The 26,950-nt window shown below is 38.9% G+C and overlaps 1 protein-coding gene across 3 annotated transcripts in view; it reads right to left on the bottom strand.

Moving 5' to 3' along the window:
- LOC131165617 (RNA pseudouridine synthase 5) overlaps positions 1-16,538 on the bottom strand; it is a 93,214-nt gene extending 76,676 nt beyond the window's left edge. The window contains exons 1-8 of one of the 3 annotated variants that reach the window (XM_058123562.1): positions 16,072-16,538; positions 15,929-15,986; positions 15,535-15,562; positions 15,400-15,446; positions 15,226-15,316; positions 14,699-14,864; positions 13,654-13,741; positions 11,270-11,354 (exon numbers count right to left, since the gene is read on the bottom strand). In XM_058123562.1, coding sequence (XP_057979545.1) covers positions 11,270-11,354; positions 13,654-13,741; positions 14,699-14,864; positions 15,226-15,316; positions 15,400-15,446; positions 15,535-15,562; positions 15,929-15,986; positions 16,072-16,192 — 684 coding nt within the window. In that variant the 5' untranslated portion in view covers positions 16,193-16,538. The remainder of the gene's footprint in view (positions 1-11,269; positions 11,355-13,653; positions 13,742-14,698; positions 14,865-15,225; positions 15,317-15,399; positions 15,447-15,534; positions 15,563-15,928; positions 15,987-16,071) is intronic. The other 2 variants (XM_058123563.1, XM_058123564.1) reach the window with 2 other exon arrangements.
- Between the last annotated feature and the right edge of the window lie 10,412 nt (positions 16,539-26,950).

Here is a 26,950-nt window from a genome sequence, read left to right as displayed (position 1 = left end):
TAGGCTAAGCACGTTGACAATTGCTAGTGAGTTTTACAATGACTGATGAACACTCACCCTCCCCTAAAGAGGTTTTTATGTAATTATCATCCTGGCACTAGGAAACATCAAAGTGACCAAGGAGTCATACTGCCTTATTTGGCATACAAAGACACTACTAGCAGAAAATAACCCTACACTAGTATTTACATGATGGAAATCCAACCCAAGCACAAGGCAAGCATAATGCCTTGAACAAGCTTAGCTCGTGACATTCTCCCCCACTTATGCGGTCGACGTCCTCGTAGAATTTTGGTGGTAGGTGTTCAAATTTGTCCACGAACGATTGAATATCTTCTACAAAAATCTAGCTAATTTCTTTGTCATCAAGGCATTTCCACTTCACTAGGAACTTCTGCCGCTTCTTCCTTGAGAATGTGAACTTTCTGTCTGCAAGGATCTCTTCAACGTCATGTCTGTCAGTTTGCACTGTCTTCAACTCTGCTCTATTGGACTGACTTCTGCTCAGGTCATTGGTGTTGGCGTTGAATGGCTTAAGGCAGCTGACATGAAACTGCGGTCTTCTCCCCTTATCTGCCCACTTCTTCATCTGCTTAGAAGCTTTCTCCAAATAGGCTTAGGCAAACTCTGCATTCTGTCTCCCTTCACTGGTGAAGATGTACGCCCTGGGACTCTTTCGTCTGTACGGCTCACCCACTGTGTGAGGTAACAGCGGCAGCTGGCCTGTAATAAGCTCAAAAGGGCTCTTGTTGGTTGTTGAGCGCCTTTAGGCGTTGCCACAGAATGGAGCCACATCAAGTAGTTGCACGCCATTCTTCTGGTTGTCGTTAACACAATGGCACAAGTACTCATCTAGTAGCTCTCTGAATCTCTTCATCTGTTTGTCTATCTGTCGGTAATAACTCGAAAATATGTCAAGATGTGACCTAAATATCCTGAAAAACCCTGTCAAGAAGTTGTCAATGAACATTAAATCTTGGTCACAAATAATAACTTGGGGAACACCCTAATGTTTCACAATAGTCACAAGGAACAATTGTGTCGTCTCCTCCGCCGAACAGTACTTTGGTGCGGCCATGAAAGTACCATACTTCTTCCGCTCCCCCTTGTCTTGTTGGCAAGTGAGATAAGTTTTGGTATAATCAACCACATCATCCCGCGTGTGCGGCCAATAATACCTCCCCAGTAGTTCTGTCATTGGAGTCATTCTCCGCAAATACCCCTCAACGAACTTCCTGCAGTATTTAGTAAGGCTAAGAAAGGAACGCAACTCCTTCACTGTCATAAGGATCTTCCGTTCTTGAATCATCCTTACCTTCTCCATACCCCTCCGGATACAACCTTGTTCAACCACTTGACCAAGGAATTTGTTACTCCGCCGAGCGAAAGAGAAATTCTCCTCCTTCACATCCAGACAGTTTCCCCTCAGCCTGTCGAAAACCTTCCGTAGATGCTCTTCATGTTTCCTCTGAAACAACACTGATGCTCCCAACGGTGTTTTGGAAGGGCGAACACATCCCGCTTCCAATTCATCAAGCTGTTTCCCCAACTCTACTATCTCAAGAGGCACAATCCGACATGGCCCTTTAGCAGGTGGTTTCACTCCTGATAACAACTCGATCTCATCCTCCACAGTCCGTCGTGAAGGCAAATTGTGAGGCAGCTTATCCGGCAACACCTCCTTACACTCATCCAACACCGCTTGGATGGTCGTAGGCTCCAGCTCTTGGCCTACTTCTTTGTCTACCCCCACGGTGGCTAGACGTGTCTGCTCACCTTGACCCAATCCCTCATTGAGTTATATGGCTGAAAGGTGCTTCCCGTTGTCCCCTTTCGTTGCAACGACTTGCACCATGCACGTGTGATCTCCCATCAAACACAGGGAACCAGCCAAAGGCATCAGCACTGTCCTCGTCCCCCTTAGGAACTCCATTCTTAAAATGACTGGAAAATCATCCAATGGCACCGCTGCGAAATTCGCATGACCTTCCCACTGTCCAAGCTTTACAGTCACTTGCTTGGCTACTCCCAGAGTAGGCTGGGATACAGAGTTAACTGCTTTCATGCGTCCTGTATCCTACTCTAAGGATATGTTGAGTCTCCATGCTTCCAACTACGAAACAAAATTATGAGTAGCCCCGTATCCACCATAGCGCGTGTACTCTTCCCATTTATCCTCAAGTCCACAAACATTAACCCTTTTGCTTGTGTAACTTTTGGTGTTTTTTCCTACTTTTCCAATGCGCTCACCAGCCACACCAAACCCACCCTCGAGGCATCATCCTCTTCCTCATCGTCTTCCACTGCCTGCTCTGCAATGGAATCCTGTAAACATTAAGTGATGCTTTGTGAGGGCACTCAAAAACTTTATGAGGCCCACTACACAAGTAACACGAAACTTTACTCTTCCCCTTTCCATTGGGTGTGTTGAACCCTTGAGACGACGAAACTTCCTTTGAGGTTGATGATTTAGAGTCAGCTCCCCCACTCTTGGGTTTGTCATTCTTGAAAGACTTTCCACTGTTTCCCTCTCCGCCAAACTGTTTGGACGAAACAATATCATCACCAGCATAGTCAGTCAAGCGTTCTGCAGCCACTTGTGCAGTTGACAAGTCTTGAACCCTTTGCCTATGAAGTTCAGTTCTTGCCCACAGTTTCATCCCCTCAAGAAAATAGAACAACTTGTCCTTCTCCGACATATCCCCAATATCCAACATTAAAGCAGAAAATTGTTTCACAAATTCGCTGATCAACCCTATATGCTTGAGATCTCTCAGTTTTCTCCTTGCATCATACTCAACATTCTCAAGAAAGAATTGGGCCTTGAGCTCTCTCTTCAAGTCTGCCCAACTATCAATTACACAGCTTCCATTTTCAATTTCTCTGTACTTGGTACGCCCCCACAGTTTGGCATCACCAATCAAGTACATGGTCGCAGTATCCACCTTTGCCTGTTCTGAGGCCATCCTCACAACGCGAAAGCACTGCTCCACATCAAACAAGAAGTTCTCTAACTCCTTGGCATCTCGGGCACCCCCATACGTCCTAGGTTCTGGCACCTTGGTCTTGCTAACTCCCGGAGTGTTGGAGTTCCCCATAGCAAGAACCATCACATTCTTCTTTGCATCCAGATCTGCCATCCGCGATTGCAAAATTTCAACTGTGTGGCGAAAGTCCTCTGACATGTCGCCTATCAAACCTGCTTGATGTTTTTGTGATCCCATCACCTCATCAACAAATTCTCTCATCTGGGCCACCTCCGCGGCCATAGTGTTGGTTGTTGTCTCAACCTGTGCTTCCAGCACGCTGATCCTCTGAGCAGTGTTTGGTGTCATGGTCACTTACCAAAGCTTTTCAAATCCAACAACGAAAGCAATCGAATTCACATAGCAACTCAACCTTGGGCTCTCACCAAATGTCACTGACTTGGCTCTAATACCAAATGTCACGGTCCGACTATTTTCACACCCTTGTGAAGGGCCGTGCGCCGCTAGCTAAAGCACTCTTGTTTAACTAGTCAGCCTATCGTTTACCAACATTCATCCACGAAGCACTTTCATTAGCATTCATTCAAATAGCAGCGGAAACAGTAATCAATTCATGAAAGTCGTGGCAAGCAAGCAGTAAACATTGAAGCAAACGTAATTTATTAACAAATCCTCCGTTGACATGGTGTACTTAGCGAGGGAGGCAAGTAGGCTAAGCACGTTGACAATTGCTAGTGAGTTTTACAATGAATGATGAACACTCACCCTCCCCTAAAGAGGTTTTTATGTAATTATCATCCTGGCACTAGGAAACATCAAAGTGACCGAGGAGTCATACTGCCTTATTTGGCATACAAAGGCACTACTAGCAGAAAAATAACCCTACACTAGTATTTACATGATGGAAACCCATCCCAAGCACATGAGATAAGCGGTCACAGGCAAGCATAATGCCCTGAACAAACTTAACTCGTGACACGTCTCCCCGGAGATTGGGTAGTGAGAGACCACGACAACATCAACGTCATCATCAACACTACACGCCCACTCCTCTTTCATAGCTCACAGCCACAACCTTCCTAAAGCTTCATTCTTGTCTCAAGATTCTTAAGGATCAACAAGCTTGTTCGTGGTGCAATTGAGTTCTCTTGTGTCATGGTGTTTGACATTCCGAACCTTTTGGTAAGCTGATTTCAATTCCTTGTTTGTAACCATCTAAAACAGCCCCTAAAAGTACCTTGTAAGCCTTGAAACTCTACCCGAATCCTTTATTGAAAAATCTTGTTCATTCTCTTCGACTCTTACTAGATTTTCAACATGAACATGCTTACTAGTACCGTGCTTAGGGATATTTGATTTGTTTGCCAGGACTTGTGATCTAAGACTTCTAATATAATATCTTTTAAAGTGAACTTGATTACTTGAATGAAATGATCAACTAAGGGCTTTGTAAACCAAATCATATATGTTTTCAAAATCTTAACAACTTGTGATCATTAGAATATGTTTGTGATGTTCATGCTTGGTAAATTCAATTATTCCCATAGATTGTGATATTGTGTGTGTGCTACAAAGAAGGTCAACCGTAGGACTAGGGCTACGTAGAATCATCCTACATCATATTGGTATCAGAGCCTAGGTTAGGTTCACATTTGATCCTACTTTGTGTGACCAAACACCATTCCAAAGGGCTGCCCTAGTGTTGGCCAAATCCTTCCCCAACCACTAGGATGTCTACTTGAGCCGGGAATCCTTACCGAGGTCATAGGACTGATTTTGAGAGAGATGCCTCAATAGATGAGCTTCAAGATCAAGTCCGTGACTTGAATCAAGAGCTAGTTGAGACCCGCCAAAGACTAGATAGGTTGGAAGTCCAACTAGTCCATAACCCACCCCAAGACAATTTAGAGCCACCCCTTAAGCGAGGCAATGATGATGAACAGCAAGGGAGCCACCTATGCCTCCTAGAGAAAGACCTCCTCTTCCTCTACAAAGACGAGTGAATCGCCAAGATGACTTTGTTAGGAGACCCCCACGTCATGAGCCCTATGCCCAACATTGGGGTGGTGAGGACTATGACGTTGATGACTTTCAAGGTAGGAGACCTCACCGTAGGGACCATCGTGATCCTTACGAGGATGTGATGAGGCAAGTGAAGATAGAGGCCCCCACCTATGATGGACCCTAAAGTCTTCCAAGATTGGTTGACCGAGATGGGTTCCTATTTTGACTGGTATAGGATGGTAGACCCTCATCGGGTTAAGTTTGCAAAAATGAGGTTGACGAACCAAGCCAAGCTCCATTAGTTGAATGTCAAGAGACAAGAGGCGAGGTTAGATTATAAGCCCATTGAGCATTGGGACCTAATGAAGGATAAGTTAAGAGAGAAGTTTGTACCCCTTAGCTATAGAGAACGCCGTATGGATCAGCTTTGCAGTTTGCGCCAGGGTAGCATGACCATGTCAGAATACATGAGTCAATTCAATGAGTTGACTATAAGATGTGGTGTCTATGAGATTGTTAGTCAGCAGATCTCTCGATTTCCCATAGGATTAAAACCTGAACTGAGGAGAGAACTGTTTCCCCATCACATTGAGTCCCTTGAATAGGCCTATAATTTAAGTCATGACTTTGAGCAAATGAATAAAGCGGCCATGGGAAAATGGTTTGGTGCCTCTTCAAATGAGTCATACTCTTGAAAGGTACAGAGTTATGACAGACCAGCGCAATCAGGTCAAGTCACCTCCCGAGGGAGCAATCCCACAGCCCAGCAACTTATGGACAAAGGAAAAGCACCCATGACTAAATCCTCTAGCCAGAGTTCTGGAAATGCAATGTGTTTCAAGTGCCATAAACAAGGACACTTTGCCAAACAATGTCCCACTAGGAACTTGGCACTTGATAGGGAAAATGGGGAGGACAAGCCTGAGGAGGATCAAGTACATGTTCCTGAAGTTGTACCTAGTGAGGATAAGTTGTCAAGCGAGCCAGATGAGAGTGCCCAGTTGAGTGTGATGAGACGCATCATGATCATTCCTAAGGATTAGGAGGACTGGCGTTGCACTTCTATTTTCCATACTTACATCAAGTGTGGGAGTAAAAGTTGCAAGATGATCATAGATGGTGGTAGTTGTATGAATGTTGTATCTAAATCCGCAGCTGAGAAGTTGGAATTGAAAGTTGAGCCACACCCACAACCATATAAGATAGCTTGGGTTGATGCCATTACCATGCTCGTGAGCCATAGATGTCTAGTCCCCATTACGTTTGGTGATTATAAGGACGAGATTTGGTGTGATGTCCTTTTCGTGGACGTTGCCCATATTTTGTTAGGATGACCTTGGTTGTATGATTTGGATGTCTCACATAATGGGCATGTCAACACTTATTCCTTTAGGTGTAATGGCAAGAGAATTATTTTGAGTCCACTAAAATCGAAAGGTGAGAAAAAGAAGAAGTAAATGATAAAAACTAGTGGAAAATCATTGATTATCATGAGTAAAAAGCAGTTCGAGCAGAAGAGTCAAGATACACAGGTAGTGTATGTAATTGTTACTAGGGAGACTGAGACGCCCCTTCCTGAGAATGAAACACCACTAGAAGTATCTCCCATACTTTCCGAGTTTGAGAATGTCATCTTTGAGCCACCTAGTGAGTTACCTCCCTTGAGAGAACATGAGGAGTTGATGAAACAAGTGAATGAACTGAGGGAAAAGGGCTTTATCATGAGTCTGTGTGCCTGCCCTACTCTCCTCACTCCCACGAAAGATGGCACTTGGAGGATGTGCATCGATAGTAGAGCAATCAACAAGATCACCATCAAGTATAGGTTTCCCATACCTAGACTAGGTGATATGCTAAATCAGATGGTAGGATCCAAGATTTTTTCAAAGATAGACCTTAAAAGTGGATACCATCATATTAGGATCGGACCGGGAGATGAGTGGAAAACTGCCTTAAATACGAAGGATGGGTTATATGAGTGATTAGTCATGACATTTGTGCTAACTAACGTACCGAGCACTTTCATGAGAGTTATGACTCAGGTATTAAGGCCTTTCATTGGACACTTCCTTGTAGTCTACATTGATGATATTGATCTATAGCCAAACTAGGAACGAGGACCTTGTCCATTTGAGGAGTTTGTCTGAGGTTTTGAGGGAGCAAAAGTTGTACGCCAATTTAAAGAAGTGTACTTTCATGACTGCACACGTCATCTTCCTTGGTTTTGTTGTGTCTCAGCATGGCATTTCTGTTGACCCTTATAAGGTCATAGCCATTAGAGATTGGCATACTCTACGGAACATACATGATGCGAGGAATTTTCATGGATTAGCCACATTTTACAGGAGGTTCATTAGGAACTTCAGCACCATCATGGCCCCATTACAAACTGCCTCAAGAAAGGAGAATTTACATGGTTGAAATTTGCGACAAAAGCCTTTTTCGATATAAAATATTTGATGACTAAGGCACCATTGCTACACCTCTCAGATTTTCAGAAATTATTTGAGGTTGCATGTGACACCTCAAGCGTAGGCATTGGAGGAGTACTTAGTCAAGAGAGACACCCCATAGTCTTCTTTAGCAAGAAGTTGAATGAGGCAAAACAGCAATATTCTACCTATGATAAGGAATTTTATGTTGTAATACAGTCATTGCGACATTGGAGACACTACCTCCTTCCTCAGGAGTTTGTCTTGTACTCGGACCACCAGGCCCTTAGGTATTTACATACTCAGAAGAAGCTAGGGCATAGACATATGAAATGGGTCGAGTACATACAGCAGTACACCTTTGTACTCAAACACCGAGCTAGTGTTGAGAACAAGGCTGCTCATGCTTTGAGCCGGGTTGTAGCCACCATACAGACTCTTCAGGTGAAAGTTGTTGGCTTTGATAGCATCAAGCAACAGTACTCTCAGTGTAAAGACTTATGTGATATCTTTTCTGATTTGCTGCAGGGAGTTCCTAGATCTCACCCAGACTTTTTTATTCATGATGGATTTCTTTTTAGAGGAGCTAGACTGTGTATCCCATCGACATCTCTATGTGATCAGCTGATTTAGGAATTACATGTTGGAGGTGTTGCAGGTCACTTCGGTAGAGATAAGACCATAGCTATGATTGAGGATAGGTTCTACTGGCCTAGTCTGAAGAGAGATGTTGCTAGGATTGTTTCACAATGTCGTACTTTTCAGACAACGAAGTGTAGGAAACAGAACTCAGGATTGTATACCCCTTGGCTCATGCCACACACCCCATGGCAAAATATCAATATAGACTTTGTGTTAGGTCACCCCACGACTGCCAAGGGAAATGATTCAGTGCTTGTTGTTGTGGACAGATTTTCAAAAACGTCACATTTTATTCCATGCAATAAGACACATGATGCCTACAGGATTTCCACTATATTTTTCAGGGAAGTAGTGAGACTTCATGGTCTTCCCAAAACCATTGTTTCTGATAGGGATGTGAAGTTTGGAGCTACTTCTAGAGAACCCTATGGGCATTACTAGGTACCAAGCTCACATTTTCTAGTGCATATCACCCACAGACTGATGGGAAGACTGAAGAGGTAAATAGGAGCCTTGGGGACCTATTAAGATGTTTGGTAGGTGAGAACATCACAACTTGGGACTTATGCCTTCCTATGGCCAAGTTTGCATTCAATAGTTCAGTGAATAGAACCACAAGACTTAGCCCATTTCAGGTTGTTATAGGATATAGTCCTAGGAAGCCTGTAGATCTCATTCCATTACCACCTGAGTCAAGAGTGAGTGAGCAGGCTGATACATTTGCAAAACACATACATGATTTACACTCTCAAATAAGAATGAAAATTAATTTAAGCAATGAGCATTATAAATCTATTACTGATGTACCTCGCAGGTTGTAAGAATTTTCAAAAGGTAATATGGTTATGGTTCGAATTTGCCCCAAACAGATTCCTTCAAGAAAGGTAAGCAAGTTTCATGCCAAAAAGATGGGACCATTCAAAGTTCTCAAGAAAATAAGTTCTAATGCTTACATGTTAGATATTCCTGATGATTTTGGTATAAGCAATATATTAAATGTTGAAGATCTAACGACTTTTCTAGAAGTAAATTTTTTTGCAAAACATAGCCCTACTAACCCTGCAAATGAACCTACTCCATTCATAACTCCAGTTGCACCAGCAAAGCCAAATTTACCTTTACCACCACCATTAGTCCCACCAAAGAAACTCGAGCAAATTGAAGACATTCTAGTTGTTAAAACAACAAACACACAAGCTAGAACATACCAAAAGTTTTTGGTCAAATGGAAAGGGAAGCCACTATCAGGAAAACAATTGGATTCTTAAAGATGATGTCCTTCGTCTCAACCTGGAGCTGTATACCGAGTACTTTCGATTTAATTCCTCGGAGAAGAATTCTTTTCAGTCGGGGAGAGATGATGGGGATCAACATGCACCTCGAGTATCTTTTGCGGATATTGTGACACGTGGACGACCACCCGAAGTCCACCATTGGATATGAACTTTATTTACAGCAATTGAAACTTATCTTGAAAGCTAGCTTGGAAAGAGGATGACAACTTGCAAGTCAAAGAGTCTTGGTTTTTCAAGAAGCATGACAACTTGCAAGTCAAGGAGTCTTGAGTTTTCAAGAAGCATTTATTTCATTTTAAATGTTTTATTTTACTTTGGTATTTCTTTAATCTCTTAAAAAGTCATGTGCAAGTCATGTGCATGCCCATGTAAGGCTATAAATATGTCATCACTTGTACTGTAAAAGGTATCTTTGCATTATCAATTAAAAAAGAAGTCTTTGCTTAAACTTGTGAATCTTATTCCTCTCCTTGTTAGTGAGTAATGTGAGGCTACGTCCCGTCTCCTCGGAGATTGGGTGGTGAGAGAACACAACAACATCAACATCATCATCAACACTATACGCCCACTCCTCTTCCATAGCTCACAGCCACAACTTTCCTCAAGCTTCATTCTTGTCTCAAGATTCCTAAGGATCAACAAGCTTGTTCGTGGTGCGATTGAATACTCGTGTGTCTTGGTGTTTGACATTTCGGACCTTTTGGTAAGCTCATTTCAATTCCTTGTTTGTGACCATCTAAAACAGCCCCTAAAAGTACCTTTGTAAGCCTTGAAACTCTACCCGAATCCTTGATTGAAAAACCTTGTTCATTCTCTTTGACTCTTCCTAGATTTTCAACATGAACATGCTTGCTAATACCGTGCTTAAAGATATTTGATTTGTACTCTAGGACTTGTAATCTAAGACTTCTAATATAAAGTGAACTTGATTACTTGAAAGAAATGATCAACTAAGGGCTTTTAAACCAAATCATATATGTTTTCAAAATCTCAACAACTTGTGATCATTAGAATATGTTTGTGATGTTCATGCTTGGTTAATTCAATTCTTTCCATAGATTGTGATATTGTGTGTGTGCTAAAGAGAGGGTCAACCGTAGGACTAGGGCTACTTAGAACTGTCCTACATCACCATTAAAATCCTTGAGGACCTTGACTTTCATATCTTTCTAACTACATTTTTTGCCTTTATGTTGGTTCTTTTGGTGCTCTAAAGCTGAATTGTAGGACTCATCACTGTTGACGCATTGATGAGGGATCAATTACATTGCACATGGCTGAATCATCTAACAATTCTAAACTCCAACCAATGGATACAACAACAATAAACCAAGTCTTTAGTCCCACTAGGTGGGGTCGACTATATGAATCATTTTCAAACAATTTACACAATTTTGGACAATTTTCTCCAACAATTTAAGAGCTATCAAATCATTACTCACTATCTTATTCCAAGTTATTTTAGGTCTAGCCCTACCCTTCTATTGCCTCTAACAATAAAGAGATCACTCCTCACCAGTACACTAATTGGCCTACATTGTAGATGTCCAAATCATTTTGAGAAATGCCTCCCTCATCTTATCTTCTATAAGAGCTATGCCTAAATTACCATGAATATATTCATTCCTTAATTTATCTTTTAAAATTATACCATTCATCTACCTTAGCATAACTCGAACTAGTGGATGTATGTGTGTTTGTGTGTGTGTGTGTGTGTGTGTGCGCGCTTATTATTCCAAAATGGATGTAGGTAGAGATCCTGTGACATAGTAGATAGGTGTTTCTTCCATGTATCCACCTTGAATCGTATATATAAAAGACCTAATTCAAACGGTTTGGTAGCATAGTCAAACAAGCTTATAGTCATAGAATCAAAGGCAATTGTAAAAAATGATGTGCTAGGCATTACCTCATCCTCAGTGATTATCCCAGTTACTAAGGCCCGATATATCTTTGAAACTTCTGTTGTTGTATTGAGCTTTGCATTAGAACTTCTATAAATGTTCAGTGCATAGGTTAGAACAGCAAAAAGTCTTTTGATTATTGAGCACACTTCAAGGAAGAAAAACATCCTGATTCCTGACCAACATTGGGAACATAGCTATGCTGGGTATAAAAAAATCTCAAGAAAAAACCATCTACACAATAGAACAATTTGAATAAGTCAAACTAAATAAACATGAAAATTTAAAAGGGAAGAAAAATTTATACAAAACAAAGAAATTTTTTATATACAAAGCTTGGTAATTTAGTGTCTAAAGAATATTTTGTTTGGGGGGAAGTGGTTGTCACATGTCATTTTGGAAATTAATTATCTCTAGAAGGTAATAAAGAGTAAATACAGTTTGCACAGCAATGGTTGGGATGCTAATATTGGCAGTAGCATCAATGGGGCTCTTGGAAATTCATTTTGCATATTGCATTTTTTTTTCTTTTCCTTTGCAGATACAAAGTGGGATACGACACTTGCGTTTGGTTTTTGGGGATTTATGCTTGGGGGAGCATCCTTTTTCTGTTGCTTTTCCCTTTCTTTTTCATCTGACTATTCTTCTTAACGAGCCTAGCTCTTTCTTGTTTCTTGATGGGAATCTGTTTTCTAGGGATTTTCCAATGTTCAAATGAACCATAATGACAAGGAGACTGTTAAGCCCTATTTGTTACTCAATTCATGGACTCTTCCTAGACTTCTTCTAGAAGGGCCTCTAAGATGGACTTTGGATGGTCTTACAGTTTTTTCATGTAACTCTCAGTCGATATTTGGAAAGCAAAGGGTCTGTCCACTTGTGGAAAACAATTTTATTTTCCATTTTCTAGTTTTCCAACAAATAGCAAAAATGTCACATTGGTTTTTAGTTGTTGAAAACATTTTTCATTTCTCATTTCTAGATTTCCAAATGTCACTTTCTTCTTCAATTTTCCAAAATTTATGTGGAAAGCCAGAAATCTAAATAGAATAAGCTTTCCAACTTTCATCCACAAATTTAGAAAATTGGAAAATACGGTGGAATTTTTGTAATTATTTGACAAATTATTAACGAAAAATAAAACTATTTTGAAAAGTGGACCGTACCAAAACTTTTTTTCAGTTTTTTAGCTTTTTATACAAAATGTTGGAAAACTGAAAAATAAGTTGGCAACTTGGCATTTTCGTGGTTTCACAACTGCATGCGCCCTAAGGTTCCTTCCAAGAATTAGGCTTTTTTTTGTTGGTTATCCTTAATAGAGTTAATATGAACAACATGCTACAGATTAGGAGATATGACAAAGCTTTATTTTTTTTAGTTTTATTTTTTATCAGAAAAAAAAAAAAAAGATATTTCATTAAAGACAAAAGAACATACAAAAAGTAGAACACGAATCTCCAATGAAGAAAAGAAAACAACAGAAAAAGAAGGAACTACAATCAAAATAATAACACCTGCCAATCTCACTGTAGATCTGAAAAACAGTCCTTTAAAGCAACCAGCTGCAAAAGACCAAAGAGAGGCCATACAATGAAATCTCCCTAGAGCAAAGAACGCGTCATCTTTTTCCACATAAAGATGAACGTATACCGTTCCAACCAAACCCCAAAACACTGCAAAAAAGACACATCTCTACAAAGTCAAGCCATCTTTACTTTTATCAAATCCCGTAAAGGAAATGGCCAACAAATCCTCCACTAACTCCAGACAATCCCAGCTTTCTCCAAATAAACAAACTTATCCCAAACCCTCCAACTGAAGCAACACCTAGAAAAAAAAAAAAAAACTGATTTTAAACTGTTAAAACAAAAAGTATACGCATATGGGGATAAAGCATTCAAAGGCCTCCTACTTTGCAATGATTGTTGGTGTTAACTCTATTAAGAAGTAAGAACATCAACAACAACAACCAAGCCTTAAGTCTTGCTAGGTGGGGTTGGTTACATGAATCCTATTCCACCATTCACATTATCTAGGGCAATATCCTCTGACAAATGAAGAACTATCAAATCCTTACTATCTTAGTCCAAGTTATTCCAAGTCTACCCCTTGCCCTACATTAACATTAACTAGCTCATTCCTCCTCAATAGAATGTTATTTGGCCCACGTTGCTAGTGTCAACCATCTTAACTGCCTTTCAACTATATTATTTCTAGTTTGCTACACCTGACATAACATGAATGTGTTCATTATGTTAACTTATCTTTTAAGATTTATACCACTCATCCACCACAGCATGATTATTATCATTACAGAACAAAAACTAATGTACAAAATAAAGAACAGGAAGACTTAAAATCAGACTAAACAAAGATTTTCACTCCTGACCTGTTGCCTCCTATCAATGATGTCCGATCAGCAAAATATGAAGCAAGACGATTCTTGGCTAGCTTTGTTTTTGCACAAAGTAATATTCCTATAATCAATCATAATCCAGTGAGCAAGCATAAAAATTATATGAAAAGTACAAATGGCAGCTAACACATATGCTTGTCTTTGCTAAAGCACTTTCCTAGACAAGAACCAGAAACCAGTGTAATTGCAAACAATAGAAGTTATGAAAGAACAGTCAGCAACCAACAGATGTTAGAAAAGTAGATGTTGGAAAAAGAATAAGGTTATCCTTGGCTGATGCAATGTCTATTCCTAGGTATAGAGTGGTAATAATAGAATGATTTGATAGTTTACACACACAAAAAAAGTGTTATCACCATAAAGCAAATAACAATACAATTTTTGTTTTTGAATCCATGATATGGAATAGACCAAGAATGACTATTTCCAAATTTCACCATGGGAATATCCATTCCCATCCTATTTGAATTATAACATCCCTACACAGTTCATATTACATTCTCATTATATTCCATCCTATTTCTAACAATAGATATTCCGCAAACCAAATGTAACCAAAGAATCAAGGAGATGCCTATAATGTTAATATGTTAGTGGGAAAAAAATTTTAAAAAAAAATGACCAGTAGCGAACATCATCCAATGTGCCTTATCCCAACAATTTCACTGAGCAACATGAAAGACAACAACTATACCAGTCTATTGAGAAATGATCTTCAATTAAAGCTTAAAAGTATACCAGGAAAAAAAAAAATAGTAGTCATCTTGTTTGCATGCTTCTTGTTCACTTCATTTTTTCCTTCTCTTATTTTGTTTGACTCTATGTTGGTGAATCATATAATGATTCGTAATATGACTCCATGTTCCATCCTTCCCATCCGGTTAATAGCTTATGATTAATAAAGTTAATAATTTAATTATCTCATTTGAGCAACTGAGAGAGTGAATTTGAGTTGTTGCAGTAGTAAAATTCGGTTCATTTTCTCAACATCCAAATCTCATATAACACAGAGGCTAACCTGACGTGCCCCTTCCTAGCCGATGAACAGGAACAGGATGCGGTTCCTGATACGCAGCCAAAGAGATATGCTTGCATGCCCTCCATTTTAGCTGAGTCAGAACAGTTCGCTGCTGGTAAAGTCCTCCAGGTAAAACTTGTAAACCTGAAGGCTTATTTAAAGCAATCTGTATCCATAAACATAAAAATTAACTGACCATCGTCCAGCAACAGCAAAGCTGATGCAAACAAATGATCACCAAAAATCTAAATGCAAAAAATCCTCCGAATTTTAATAAAAGTCAACTCATGAATTATGATTTTGAAATATTTATCTGCATTTAGTTGCCAAGAAAATTGAGAAATGATAGGGAAAATTTTCATCTGTTACAGTCATCTGTTTTGCCAAAAACATTTTAGTTTTGTTGGGTCCAAAACAATGAACAATCCAAGACCAAAAGATTGCAATCACAGACATTGCAATGCATGGTGCTACAACTTCAAATGAAATGCAGATATCCCCAAATCCTCAGAAAGAGGTACATTTACCATATCGTCATCCTCAAATAAAACTTGTAACGAGTATGGTGCTTCAGGCTCTTTCCATGGTAGGCGAAGATAGACTAGCTCATACCCAGCTCTATAACCAAACAATCCAATTTTAACACATAAAAACTTCCCATTTTAACTGAACACAAACAACAATTATTCTGGATTGAAAACCTGACAATGGTGTTTGGGTCTGTAACCACTCCACCATCAATTCTAATCTGCACGCAAAGCAACACATAATTTTGAGAACGCCCACCACATTACAATGCACTCTGCAACTTATACTGAAGCATTTGCAAATCGAACCTGGCCATTTTGGATTCTCTGCAACCAACTGTTGAACAATCCACGCCCAAAACCAAAGACCCGTTATTTATCTTTTTAACATGACGAAGAAAAAGATAAAAAGAAAGAGTCCATTTCATCACCAAGAAAATGAAAATTCTTTCCTTGGATTTTGTCTTTTTTATTCTTTTTCCGAAGAAAATGTAAAACCGACCTAATTAAAGCTCGGTCAAGAAAAAAAAAATATGGGAAAAATCTGTTTTCATTCTTCACTGTTTTATAGTCTAGAGCAATAGAAAACCTAAAAATTCCTAACCTCAATTCCTTTTATTTTTCTTTTGGTCCAGGTTCTCAGCATCCATACGAAGAGTAAAATCGAAGGGCAAAGAAGATAGTACTATTAACATAAGCTCACCCTTGCAATGGAGCTGAATTTTTGTATTTGCTGGAGTAGAACTCGATCACTGTCAATCCTGAAATGAAACAATGTTCATGGACAAAAATCGTATGTGCGTGTGTAGAGAGAGAGAGAGGGAGAGAGAGAGAGAGAGAGCGAACCAGAATCAGAGTGTGAAACGAGGTCACGGTAGGATAAGCCGTCGTTGAGATCAGGCCAGGGAAAGCCGAACGTGGGCGAAGGTGACAGAGATTGACTTTGCTCCACGGAAGCGTCCGCCATCACCCAAGTTGAATAGTGCCGGGATCGGACGGCCGTACCGGAGTCCGTTCAGGCTTCAGTTGTTTTCCAGTCGACTCGCAGAATTAGATCAAAGCTGAACTCGTGTTTTCAAGAAGAATTATAAGTTCACATCAAAGATTTTGTTTGCGGATAAAGGAGAAAGAAAAGAAAATAGGTGAAAAAGATTTAGATAAATAAATTATCTTTAAGGATACAATTTACTGAATTATATGAATATTTTATAATTATTTTATTAAAAATTAATATTATATGAATCAAATGCAACTTTAGAATAGAAATGTTAAGCTAAAATCCAAATTCAATCTCTATGATTATAAGTCATGATGGTCCCTCAAAACTAAAAAAAAAAGTTTGAAATACCTTTGATAGCGTTGAATGATCTTTCCCCAATACTTAAGTTAAATTTGACCCAAAGTATATATAATTATGATTATAACTTTTAGAATAATTGTTCCCCTTTTCCATCTCCCCCATTTTATAGGTGACCCACACTTGAATTACATTTTTATCCTCCCAAACTATTACCCCCAACCTCATTAGCCGAACAATTTAAAATTGATGTTAAGACAAATATCTAATGGTTAACTAAATCAAACCATTAAGTATAGTTTAAAATTTTAAATTCACTACAAATAATATGTTTTCATAATAATTAATATGTAAATCTAAAATATTCAAAATGAAAATTTAAGTATGAATCTTATGTCAATACAATTTTTGATCATTTTAAATTATTTTAAATTCACTATATATATTGTATATTGGTTTGATTTGATTAATTGTGATTATGAATTGGTCGAATCGAGATATAACCAATAACCAACAAAAATTAAATTTCAAACCAAAAAAATGATTAGTCAAATTTTCAATTTAGTTTAGTTTGATTTTGTGATTTGGTTTGATTTTTTGATTTTTCTTGTCTACTCTTAGCTACTATAATGTTAAGGTTATATGTTCATTTATCTTCTCTTTAATTAATATAGACTCCTTTATTTCTTGTGAAAACTCAAAACCTTCCAATTAATTATTATTCAAGTTCCATGTATCGCGTTTTGATCCCATTAGGAGAAATTACCAATAATTACATTAACTCTTTTATCTTTTTTTTGTGATGCTTCTGAGCTCACATTTAACACATAATTTTAAGTAGAAATTGCATCTAGAAACATATGAAGACAATGCTTCAACAATTTCTAGTCAACACCTTACCAACACATTAATGCAATTTAATGAGTATTTTCATGAAACAAAAGCATATATATATATATATATATATATATATATATATTTGCATTCATTGACATTATATACAAAAAAATAGGGTGTAACAATTTTAAGGTTTTTAGTCGTTGTAGCCCGGGAGTATATACAATATGTCTCACAGCAAATATACAATAGAGTCAAAGGGGGAGTGAATGACTCTTTTCGTATATTAAAAAATTCACTTTACAAAACAAAATACTTAACAATATTCAAACAATTATATCACAATATATGGAACGTAAATCATGCACAAGATAAACAATAAAGAGTAGGGAGAGAACATCGAGTTTTTAACGTGGTTCGGCACCCAACCTACGTCCATGCCTTAACACTAAGTCAAAGATTCCACAATCCACTATAATCGTTCCTTCTTTGGCAGAGCAAGCCTTACAAACTTAGAAACAAATCCCTACTGCTTACAAAAAACTTTTATTGATTCGGTTTACAAAGAACCTTACAACTTGGTTCACAAATAACCTTTCACAAGAATATGGAAGACTACAAAAAATGTTCCTTACAAAGAGAAAATATGATTTACAACTCAAACCTCACACTATTTTCTTGAGAATTGAATCAAACACAATAAGTGAGTAAGAGAGAATGAGCACATGTAATGAAAAACTAATATGCAATGTGTTAGGTTTTGTATAAAATGATGTTTTTTTTTACTAAGAATGATCAAAGACCTTCAAAACCATATTAATACAAGTCTAATAGTTTGTATTTATAGCTCAAGAGCCTTAAGAGCCATTAACTAGCCGTTGGGGGAAAGAAAAATTATTTTATTTGTTAAACTAACCGTTTTCCGTCCGTCGGAGCGGTTCTACCCGTTTCACTCGTCAACGAGTCCCCTGCTCTTATCAACTAATCACACACTACAACTCGTTGACGAATCCCCTGTGTTCGTCAATGAGTGCCCTAAATTAGAAAAATTCATCAGCATGAAAGTTGTGACATTTTGTTTTAACTTTCCAGGGACACCCAGATCGTCCTTTTTATACTTTTTTAGAAAAAGTTATGCCTAAAATATCGAAAATTGTTCAGAACTCAAGGTTGCACTACGGTTGTGACGATTGCTTTGTTTTTCTTTGTCAAAAAGTGTTTTAATGACTCAAAACATTCTTGGACAAAAGTATATGAAATATATTAAGTCCAATAAAGATTAAAACTTGTCCAAATGAGTTTCCTTTTGAATATAAGATATCTTGATTAATGAAACACGTTTGAAAACCCATTTTGATATCTTATATGCTTAGTATGTCCTTTTATAAATATACTTGATTTTCTTTGAACCTTTAGGACACAAAACTTGTTTTAACACAATCGAGATTAAGTATAAAAATGTTCTTAAAATTAAGATGTTAAAAACTTGTCCCTTTGAAAATATATTTGAGTTTTAGGATTCATTTGACAAACTCTTGTTTTAACTTAGAAAACTATGAATATTGAGTTTGTGACTTTAGTGCAATCATATATACTCATGTGTCATAGTATGCATGCATTTGCTCAACTCTTGCTTATAAATCATGTAAGAAATACACTCACAAGAGTTACAAAACATACTATCTCACACAACCCTTATTACAAATAATTCTACAATTAAGTTTCCTTTGGTTATGCTCAGGTCATTATGAGTACATGTGTAACGACCCGAAGAATAAGGGTATTTAAATAATAAAGAATGATAGAAATGGAAACAGTAACATAATGAGGCAGCCGACTTAGTCGACGAACACATGGGTTTCGTCGACGAGGGTTTTTTAGGATCTCGTCGACGAGGTCCCACATCCTCAACGAGAAGATACCGAGAGAAGATTTTTAGGAAGTCTGAAATTCGTCGACGAGGGTGCAGGTTCGTCGACGAACTTTCTACAGGACTTGTCAACGAGATGATGTGGCTCGTCGACGAATCCCATATTCTAAATAGCCTAAATCCGAGTTAAATGCATAATTTTTCAGTGAAATTTTCTCATTTTCTCTCTCCTATGGTTTCTCCTCTCTCCCTCTTCGATTTCGACTTCGTCGTTCACCGGATCGACGATCTAAGGCCACCACGATGCTCTTAGGGAAGTTCTCTCCAAGTCTACCGAAGCGGATCGTCAGTGAGACGAAGTTGGATTTCATCCTAGATTCATGATAAGGTCTTTTCATTGAGATTTAACTTTCCAACAGTTGTAGGAAATGCTGCAGACGTAGAAATAGTAATATTTTGTTATGAGATATATGATTTTCAGGGTGTTGATGTAATGACCAGAATAATAATGGGATTTAAATAATAAAGAGGAAAGGAAATGGAAAATAGTAACAGGAGGAGGAGGTCGACTTCGTCGACAAACGTTGACATTGTACTTTGAAAGGAATAACCGAAGGAATCATCAGAGAATTCATCGACGAATACAGGGGATTCATCGACGAGAAAATACCGAAAAAGGTTTGAGCTGACTGAATTTCGTCGACGAGGACTGAATTTTGTCGACGAAATTATTAAAAGATTTGTTGACGAATGACGTGGCTAGTCGACAAATTCCCTGTTCTATAAATATCAAAATCCAGATTTTTAACTTACTAATGAAGCTAACTTTCTCCTCTCTCTCTACCCTTCGGTTCCCTCTCTCTCTCTCTTCGATTTCGGGCTAAATTTACGTCGGATCGACAGTTTGAAGCCACCACGACGCTCCTGCGGAAGTTCTCTCTAAATCCGTCGGAGCGGATCGTTGGTGAAAGCAAGCTGGAAATCTTCCCTGAGTTGAGGTAAAGCTTTTTAACCCAAATTGGATCTTGCGATAGTTATAGGAAATGAAATACACGTGGAAATACTGAAGTTTAATACTGAGAGTTTTCACTTTCAAGGTATCGGTCAAGAAATCCTACGAGTGTTAGACTAGATTATTTTGGGAGTTTTCTCAGTAGCCAGGTAAGGGGATAAACTAAGCTAGTATTTTATGAAAAATGTATGTATATTATTATAGAATTTGATTTTAGGGAAATGAATATATTTATACATGATTTATATTTGGGAAAATAAGGTTAAAATGATGGTATGTTAAATATGCGAAAAATCTGTTCAATGTGGCATGAGTATAAAATGTTATGAAATACCATTTTTTGGAATGGGATTATGATACGGATTTTTATAATGGGAAAAACCGGCATACGGGCCGAGATTTTTATATATGTTTGTCGGCGTACGGGCCGTACTATGATGTGATTTGCCAGCGTACGGGCTGTGCTATGATGTGATTTTCTAGCATACGGGCTGTGTTATGATTTACCGGCGTACAGGGCGAGCTATGATAAAATGTGTAATATCGACGTACGAGCCGATGATTTTCATGATATACGTACATATGCAAAATGATATGATAGATGTGAAAATTAATAATATGAAATATCCATATATCACAGTTTCAATATACGTTATATGGTATCAGAACCTGGTTGGCCAGCAGAAGCCTACGCAGCAGAAAGCATATAATCATATACATCTCATCATAACATGCATTATAACATATCAGAGTACTATAATCACTATCTCTCAGTATATACATCCCAAAAAAAATAAAGTCTAGGGACCATTCTCACAAAAACCTAACTGTCCCTACCAAAAACTTACCCTTCCAAAGAGGGCAAACACTGCTCTAGATCAGCGGGGCTTTTCCAGCTCTCCTATCAGGGGCTCCTGAAAAGTGTATAAGATTTAGGGGTGAGACACCTCTCAGTAAGGGAAATAAACTAATACTAGTGTGTGGCAACATGAGTATTATGTGTTCTACATATACCATACATAACATATTCAATACTGTTTATCAAATCTGGGAAAACATATGTATATCAAAACACGGCAGAATATACTGCATTTTCATAAACATATATCATCTCATATCATAATAATAATATCATAAAACAATCCTGGTAGGTTAGCTAGCCGTTGTCAGGTATTACCCCCATATGATTGGATTGTATGGCCTGAAGGCGGGACCTGACAATGGTTAGCCGACCACTGCCAAGTCAAACAGAAGTTTGTAGGTCCGATGGGTCTGCCAGACCTAGTCCGTACACCAGGGGCAATAACAACACACTTCTTGAAAATAACCACATTGACCATCCAATCTCACACTACTTCGTACAGCAGCGTTAACACAGATATCATGATCATGAAGACCATGGACACATAGCAACGGTACTGTGCAAGTGCTAGCTTAAACCAAGCCAACCAGGTTCTGATATCATATACATATACTAAAATCGTGATACATGAATATCTCATATCATTCATTTTCATATCAATCATATCATTTTGCATATATACGTGTATCATGAAAATCATCGGCCCGTACACCGATATTACACATTTTATCATAGCTCGACCCGTACGCCGATAAATCACATAGCACAACCCATACGCTGGCAAATCACATAGCTCGGCCCGTACGCCAGCAAATCACATAGCACAGCCCGTACGTTGGCAAATCTCATCCACATAGCACGGCCCGTACGCTGACAAACATATTCACCTAGCACGGCCCGTACGCCAGCGAATCATATATATAAAAATATCTCGGCCAGTATGCCGGTTTTCCATCATGAAAATCCATATCATCCACATTCCTAGAAAATAGTATTTCACAACATTTTTACTCATGCCACACAAATGAATTTTCACATATTCAACATACGATCATTTTCACAGTATTTTACAAATATAAATCATATATATAAATATATTTATTTTTCCTAAAATCAGATGCTATATATATATATATATATACATATACATGCATTTTCTTAAAACGAACTAGCTTAGTTTATCCCCTTACCTGACTACTAAGAAAGCCCCCAAAACAATCTAGTCTAACCCCTGTAAGATTTCCTGACTAATATTCCAGTATTAAACTTCAGTATTTTTTGTACGTACAATATTTTCTATAACAGCCACGAAGTCAAATTTGGCTTAAAAAGCCTTATATCAATTTAGGGATGATTCACAACGTTCCCAATCAACACCCCTGAAAACGAAAACTCTCAGTATTAAATTTTAATATTTCAACGCGTATAACACTTTTCTCGACTGTTACAATTTCAAATTTGGCTTAAAAAGTCTTACCTCAACTTAGAGATGATTTCCAAATTGCTTTCTCCAACGATCCGCTCCGGCAAATTTGTAAAAAACTTCGCCAGGAGTGTCGTGGTGGCTTCGGTTTGTCGATCCGGCGTAAAACTGGCCTGGAATCGAAGAGAGAGAGAGAGAGAGAGAGAGAATCGTAGGAGAGAGAGAGAGGAGAGAGAGAGAGAGAGAGTGAGCACTTCCAAAATTAAAGCAAGCTTCCTGGAGAAGCTTGTACAATTTTACATATATATATATATATATATATATTAATATCATAATAACTACTAATTAAGGCAAAGCTTCTTGGAGAAGCTTGTACAACTTTATATATATATATATATACCTTTAACTTATATATATTACGTATATATCATAATAACTTATTTATATATATATATATACACACACATATATATATATATATATATATTTCCTTATCATACTATTCATTTTACTTGTTAATTTAATTAATTTATTTTATTTTATTATTTTATTATTATTATTACTTTTTTATTTTTTTTTTATTTTTTCCCGGTTACTACATTCCTCCCCTCTTAAAAGAATTTCGTCATCAAAATTCACTGTTCCTGTAACTCACCATCCTTTAACCAAGAGAAAGGGTTTACTCATTTTATTACCTACTCTCACTTATGGCGGAGGAATACCGTGGTTACATTTCAAGTTTGGAATATTACATATACAAAAGAAAACCATTACATATACCTGCAAAAGAAACTACCTAACTACTTGCATTTTATGCCATCAACTTTCTTGGAATAGATGCGGATATCTCTGTCTCATATACTCCTCGGATTCCCAAGAAGCCTCTTCTACCGCATGATTCCTCCACAAAACCTTTACCTGAGGAATTTTCTTATTACGTAGCTCCTGTACTTTCCTATTCAGAATCTGTACTGATACCTCCTCATATCCCAGTGAATCACTAAGCTCCAACTCATCATAACTGATGATATAAGAAGGATCTGGAACGTATTTCCTCAACATAGCCACATGGAATACGTTGTGGATCCTGGACAACACCGGAGGTAAAGCTAGCCTATAAGCTACCAGTCCCACTTTATCTAGAATCTCAAATGGACGGATAAACCTAGGACTAAGTTTACCCTTCTTCCCACAACGCATAACCCCTTTCATCGGAGCTATCTTCAAAAATACTTGATCACCCATATCAAACTCTAAATTCCTGCGGCGATAGTCAGCGTAACTTTTCTGTCGGCTCTGAGCTGCATTAATCTTGTCTCTGATAAGTCGAACCTTATCACGCGTTTGCTGCACAAGTTCTGGCCCCACTACTTGCCGCTCACCCACTTCATCCCAAAACAAAGGAGAACGACATCTCCTACCATACAGAGCCTCAAATGATGTCATGCCAATGCTAGACTGATAACTGTTATTATACATGAACTCTACCAGCGGCATGAACTGAGTCCAACTACCCCCAAAGTCTAGTACACATGCTCTGAGCATGTCCTCTAATATCTGTATCGTCCTCTCAGTCTGCCCGTCTAACTGAGGATGGAATGTCGTTCTAAACAATAACTGAGACCCCAGAGCCTCCTGTAAACTCCTTCAAAATTGTGATGTAAATCGCAGGTCTCTATCTGACACAATCGATACTAGCACCCCATGAGAACGTACTATCTCTTGAATGTAAATTTTCGCTAAACGGCTGAGGGAGTAGCTGATCTTAATAGGTATAAAGTGGGCGGTCTTAGTCAAACGGTCAACAATCACCTAGATGGCATTCTGGCAATGTAATGTCGTCAGTAGTCCTGACACAAAGTCCATCAATATATGATCCCACTTCCAATCTGGGATGAATAACGGCTGCAACTGCCCTGCTGGCTTCTGGTGCTCAACCTTTACCTGCTGGCATGTCAAACACTGGGCTACATACTCGGCTATTTCTCTCTTTATGCCACTCCACCAGAATGTTTCACGCAAGTCTCTATACATCTTCGTACCACCAGGATGAACGGTATACAAAGATATGTGAGCTTCTTCTAAAATAGTCTTCCTGATCTCAGTATCGGCAGGAACGCATAATCTGGAACGGAACCGCAAAGCTCCATCATCTGCACTATTGAAACCCTCCCCCTGACCCATCTACACTCTGCATATCACCTCTGCTAATACTGGATCTTCCTTTTGAGCAGCTTTAATTATTTCTTGCAGAGTAGGCTGTACCACTAGGTTGACAATACTTACTGGGAGATCACTCTCTACTAACTCTATGCCGAGTCTCTCCAGATCCATCATGATCGGATGCTGGATCCCCATAGCCGCCAACACTGGCTCCCTGGATTTCCTGCTCAACGCATCAGCTACCACGTTCGTTTTCCCTTGGTGATAACTGATGGTATAATCAAAATCCTTAATCAACTCCAACCACCTTCTCTGCCTCATATTCAGTTCCTTTTGCGTGAAAAAATACTTAAGCTCTTGTGGTCGGAGAAAATCTCACACTGCTCGCCATACAAGTAATGCCTCCAAATTTTCAACGCGTGTACTACTGCAGCCAATTCAAGATCATGTGTAGGGTAGTTATTCTCATATTCTTTCAACTACCTGGATGCATACGCAACTACCCTGCCATGCTGCATCAATACACAGTCAAGTCCTTTCAAGGACGCATCACTGTAAATGACATACCCTTCACCCCCAGATGGGATGACTAACACTGGTGCTGTTACTAATCTCTACTTCAACTCTTGAAAACTCTGCCCACAGCTATCATCCCACTCAAATCTAACATTCTTCCTCGTCAGTCGTGTCAAAGGTCCTGACATCGCTGAGAATCCCTCAACGAAACGGCGATAATAGCCAGCTAGCCCTAAGAAACTCCTGATCTCCTGGACATTTCTCGGTCTAGCCCAATTCACTACCGCCTCAATTTTACTGGGATCTACAGAAATTCCATCTCCTGAGATAACATGCCCCAAGAACACGACCTTCTCCAGCCAAAATTCACATTTACTGAACTTGGCGTACAACTTCTTTTCCCGAAGTGTCTGCAAAACCTGCCTCAAGTGCGTCTCATACTCCTCATAGCTCCTTGAATAGACTAGTACATCATCAATAAAAATAAAAACAAATTGGTCTAGGTATCGGTGGAAGACTCTGTTCATCAAGTCCATAAATACCGTAAGAGCATTCGTTAATCCAAACGGCATAACGAGAAACTAGTAATGCCCGTACCAAGTCCTGAAGGCCGTCTTCGAGACGTCTTCTGCTTTCACCTTTACCTGATGGTAGCCAGATCTGAGGTCAATCTTCGAATACACCCTTGTACCCTGGAGCTGGTCAAACAAATCGTCAATACGGGGTAGAGGATACTTGTTCTTGATCGTAACTTTATTAATTTCCCTATAGTCTATACACATCCTCATAGTCCCGTCTTTCTTCTTCACAAATAACACCGGAGCTCCCCACGGAGATACACTGGGTCGTCTGAAGCCTTTATCAAGCAGATCTTGCAACTAATTTTTTAATTCTGCCAACTCTACTGGTGCCATTCAATAAGGTACTTTGGAAATAGGCGATGTACCTGGAAGTAGATCTATAGAAAAATATACCTCTCGATCCGGTGGCAAGCCCGGTAACTCATATGGGAAAATATCTGTAAACTTCTTTACTACAGGCATGCTAGCAAGTTTCAATTCATTTTCTGACATCTCTTTCGCCACAGCCACAAACCCCTGACACCCACTCAGCAGCAGTCTTCTGGCTTGAATAGTTGAAACTAGTTGAGGCGGGGATTCTACTTGCGACCCTACGAACTTAAACTCTACTTCCCCTGGGGATCTGAATATCACTTCTCGTGCACGGCAATCTATGCTAGCAAAATTAGCTGCTAGCCAATCCATGCCAAATATAACATCAAACCCGTGCATGTCTAGCACTATCAAATCGGCAGACAAAACCTTCCCTTGAATATCAATTGGACAACCTCGGAGCACCCTATTACACCTTACTACTGACCTAATCGGTGTAGATACCAATAGTTCAACATCTAACAGTTGTGTTTCAGCCCCACATAATTTAATACACCCCGAGGATACAAACGAGTGTGTAGCTCCTGAATCAAATAATGCAATAACTTTAAAAGAAAACATAACAACCATACCTTTCACCACGTCACCCATCGTCTCAGCCTCACCTGGCGTCAGAGTAAACACTCTGGCTGAAGCCATATTCCTCTACTGGCCCCCACATGATGCCTGATAACTTTCCTGGTATGGTCTATGAGCTAAAACTACATCTGGTGGAGTAGGGCAGTCTCGTACCATGTGCCCCGATCTATCGCAGCGATAGCATACCAGAGCTGCATCTGGTGGGGTAGGACA

The sequence above is a fragment of the Malania oleifera genome, chromosome 10, assembly GCF_029873635.1.
Source record: "Malania oleifera isolate guangnan ecotype guangnan chromosome 10, ASM2987363v1, whole genome shotgun sequence".
In the NCBI taxonomy this organism is placed as follows: Eukaryota; Viridiplantae; Streptophyta; class Magnoliopsida; order Santalales; family Ximeniaceae; genus Malania; species Malania oleifera.
Note: the sequence above shows the minus strand (reverse complement) of the source record. Positions and strands in the feature narration are given on the sequence as shown.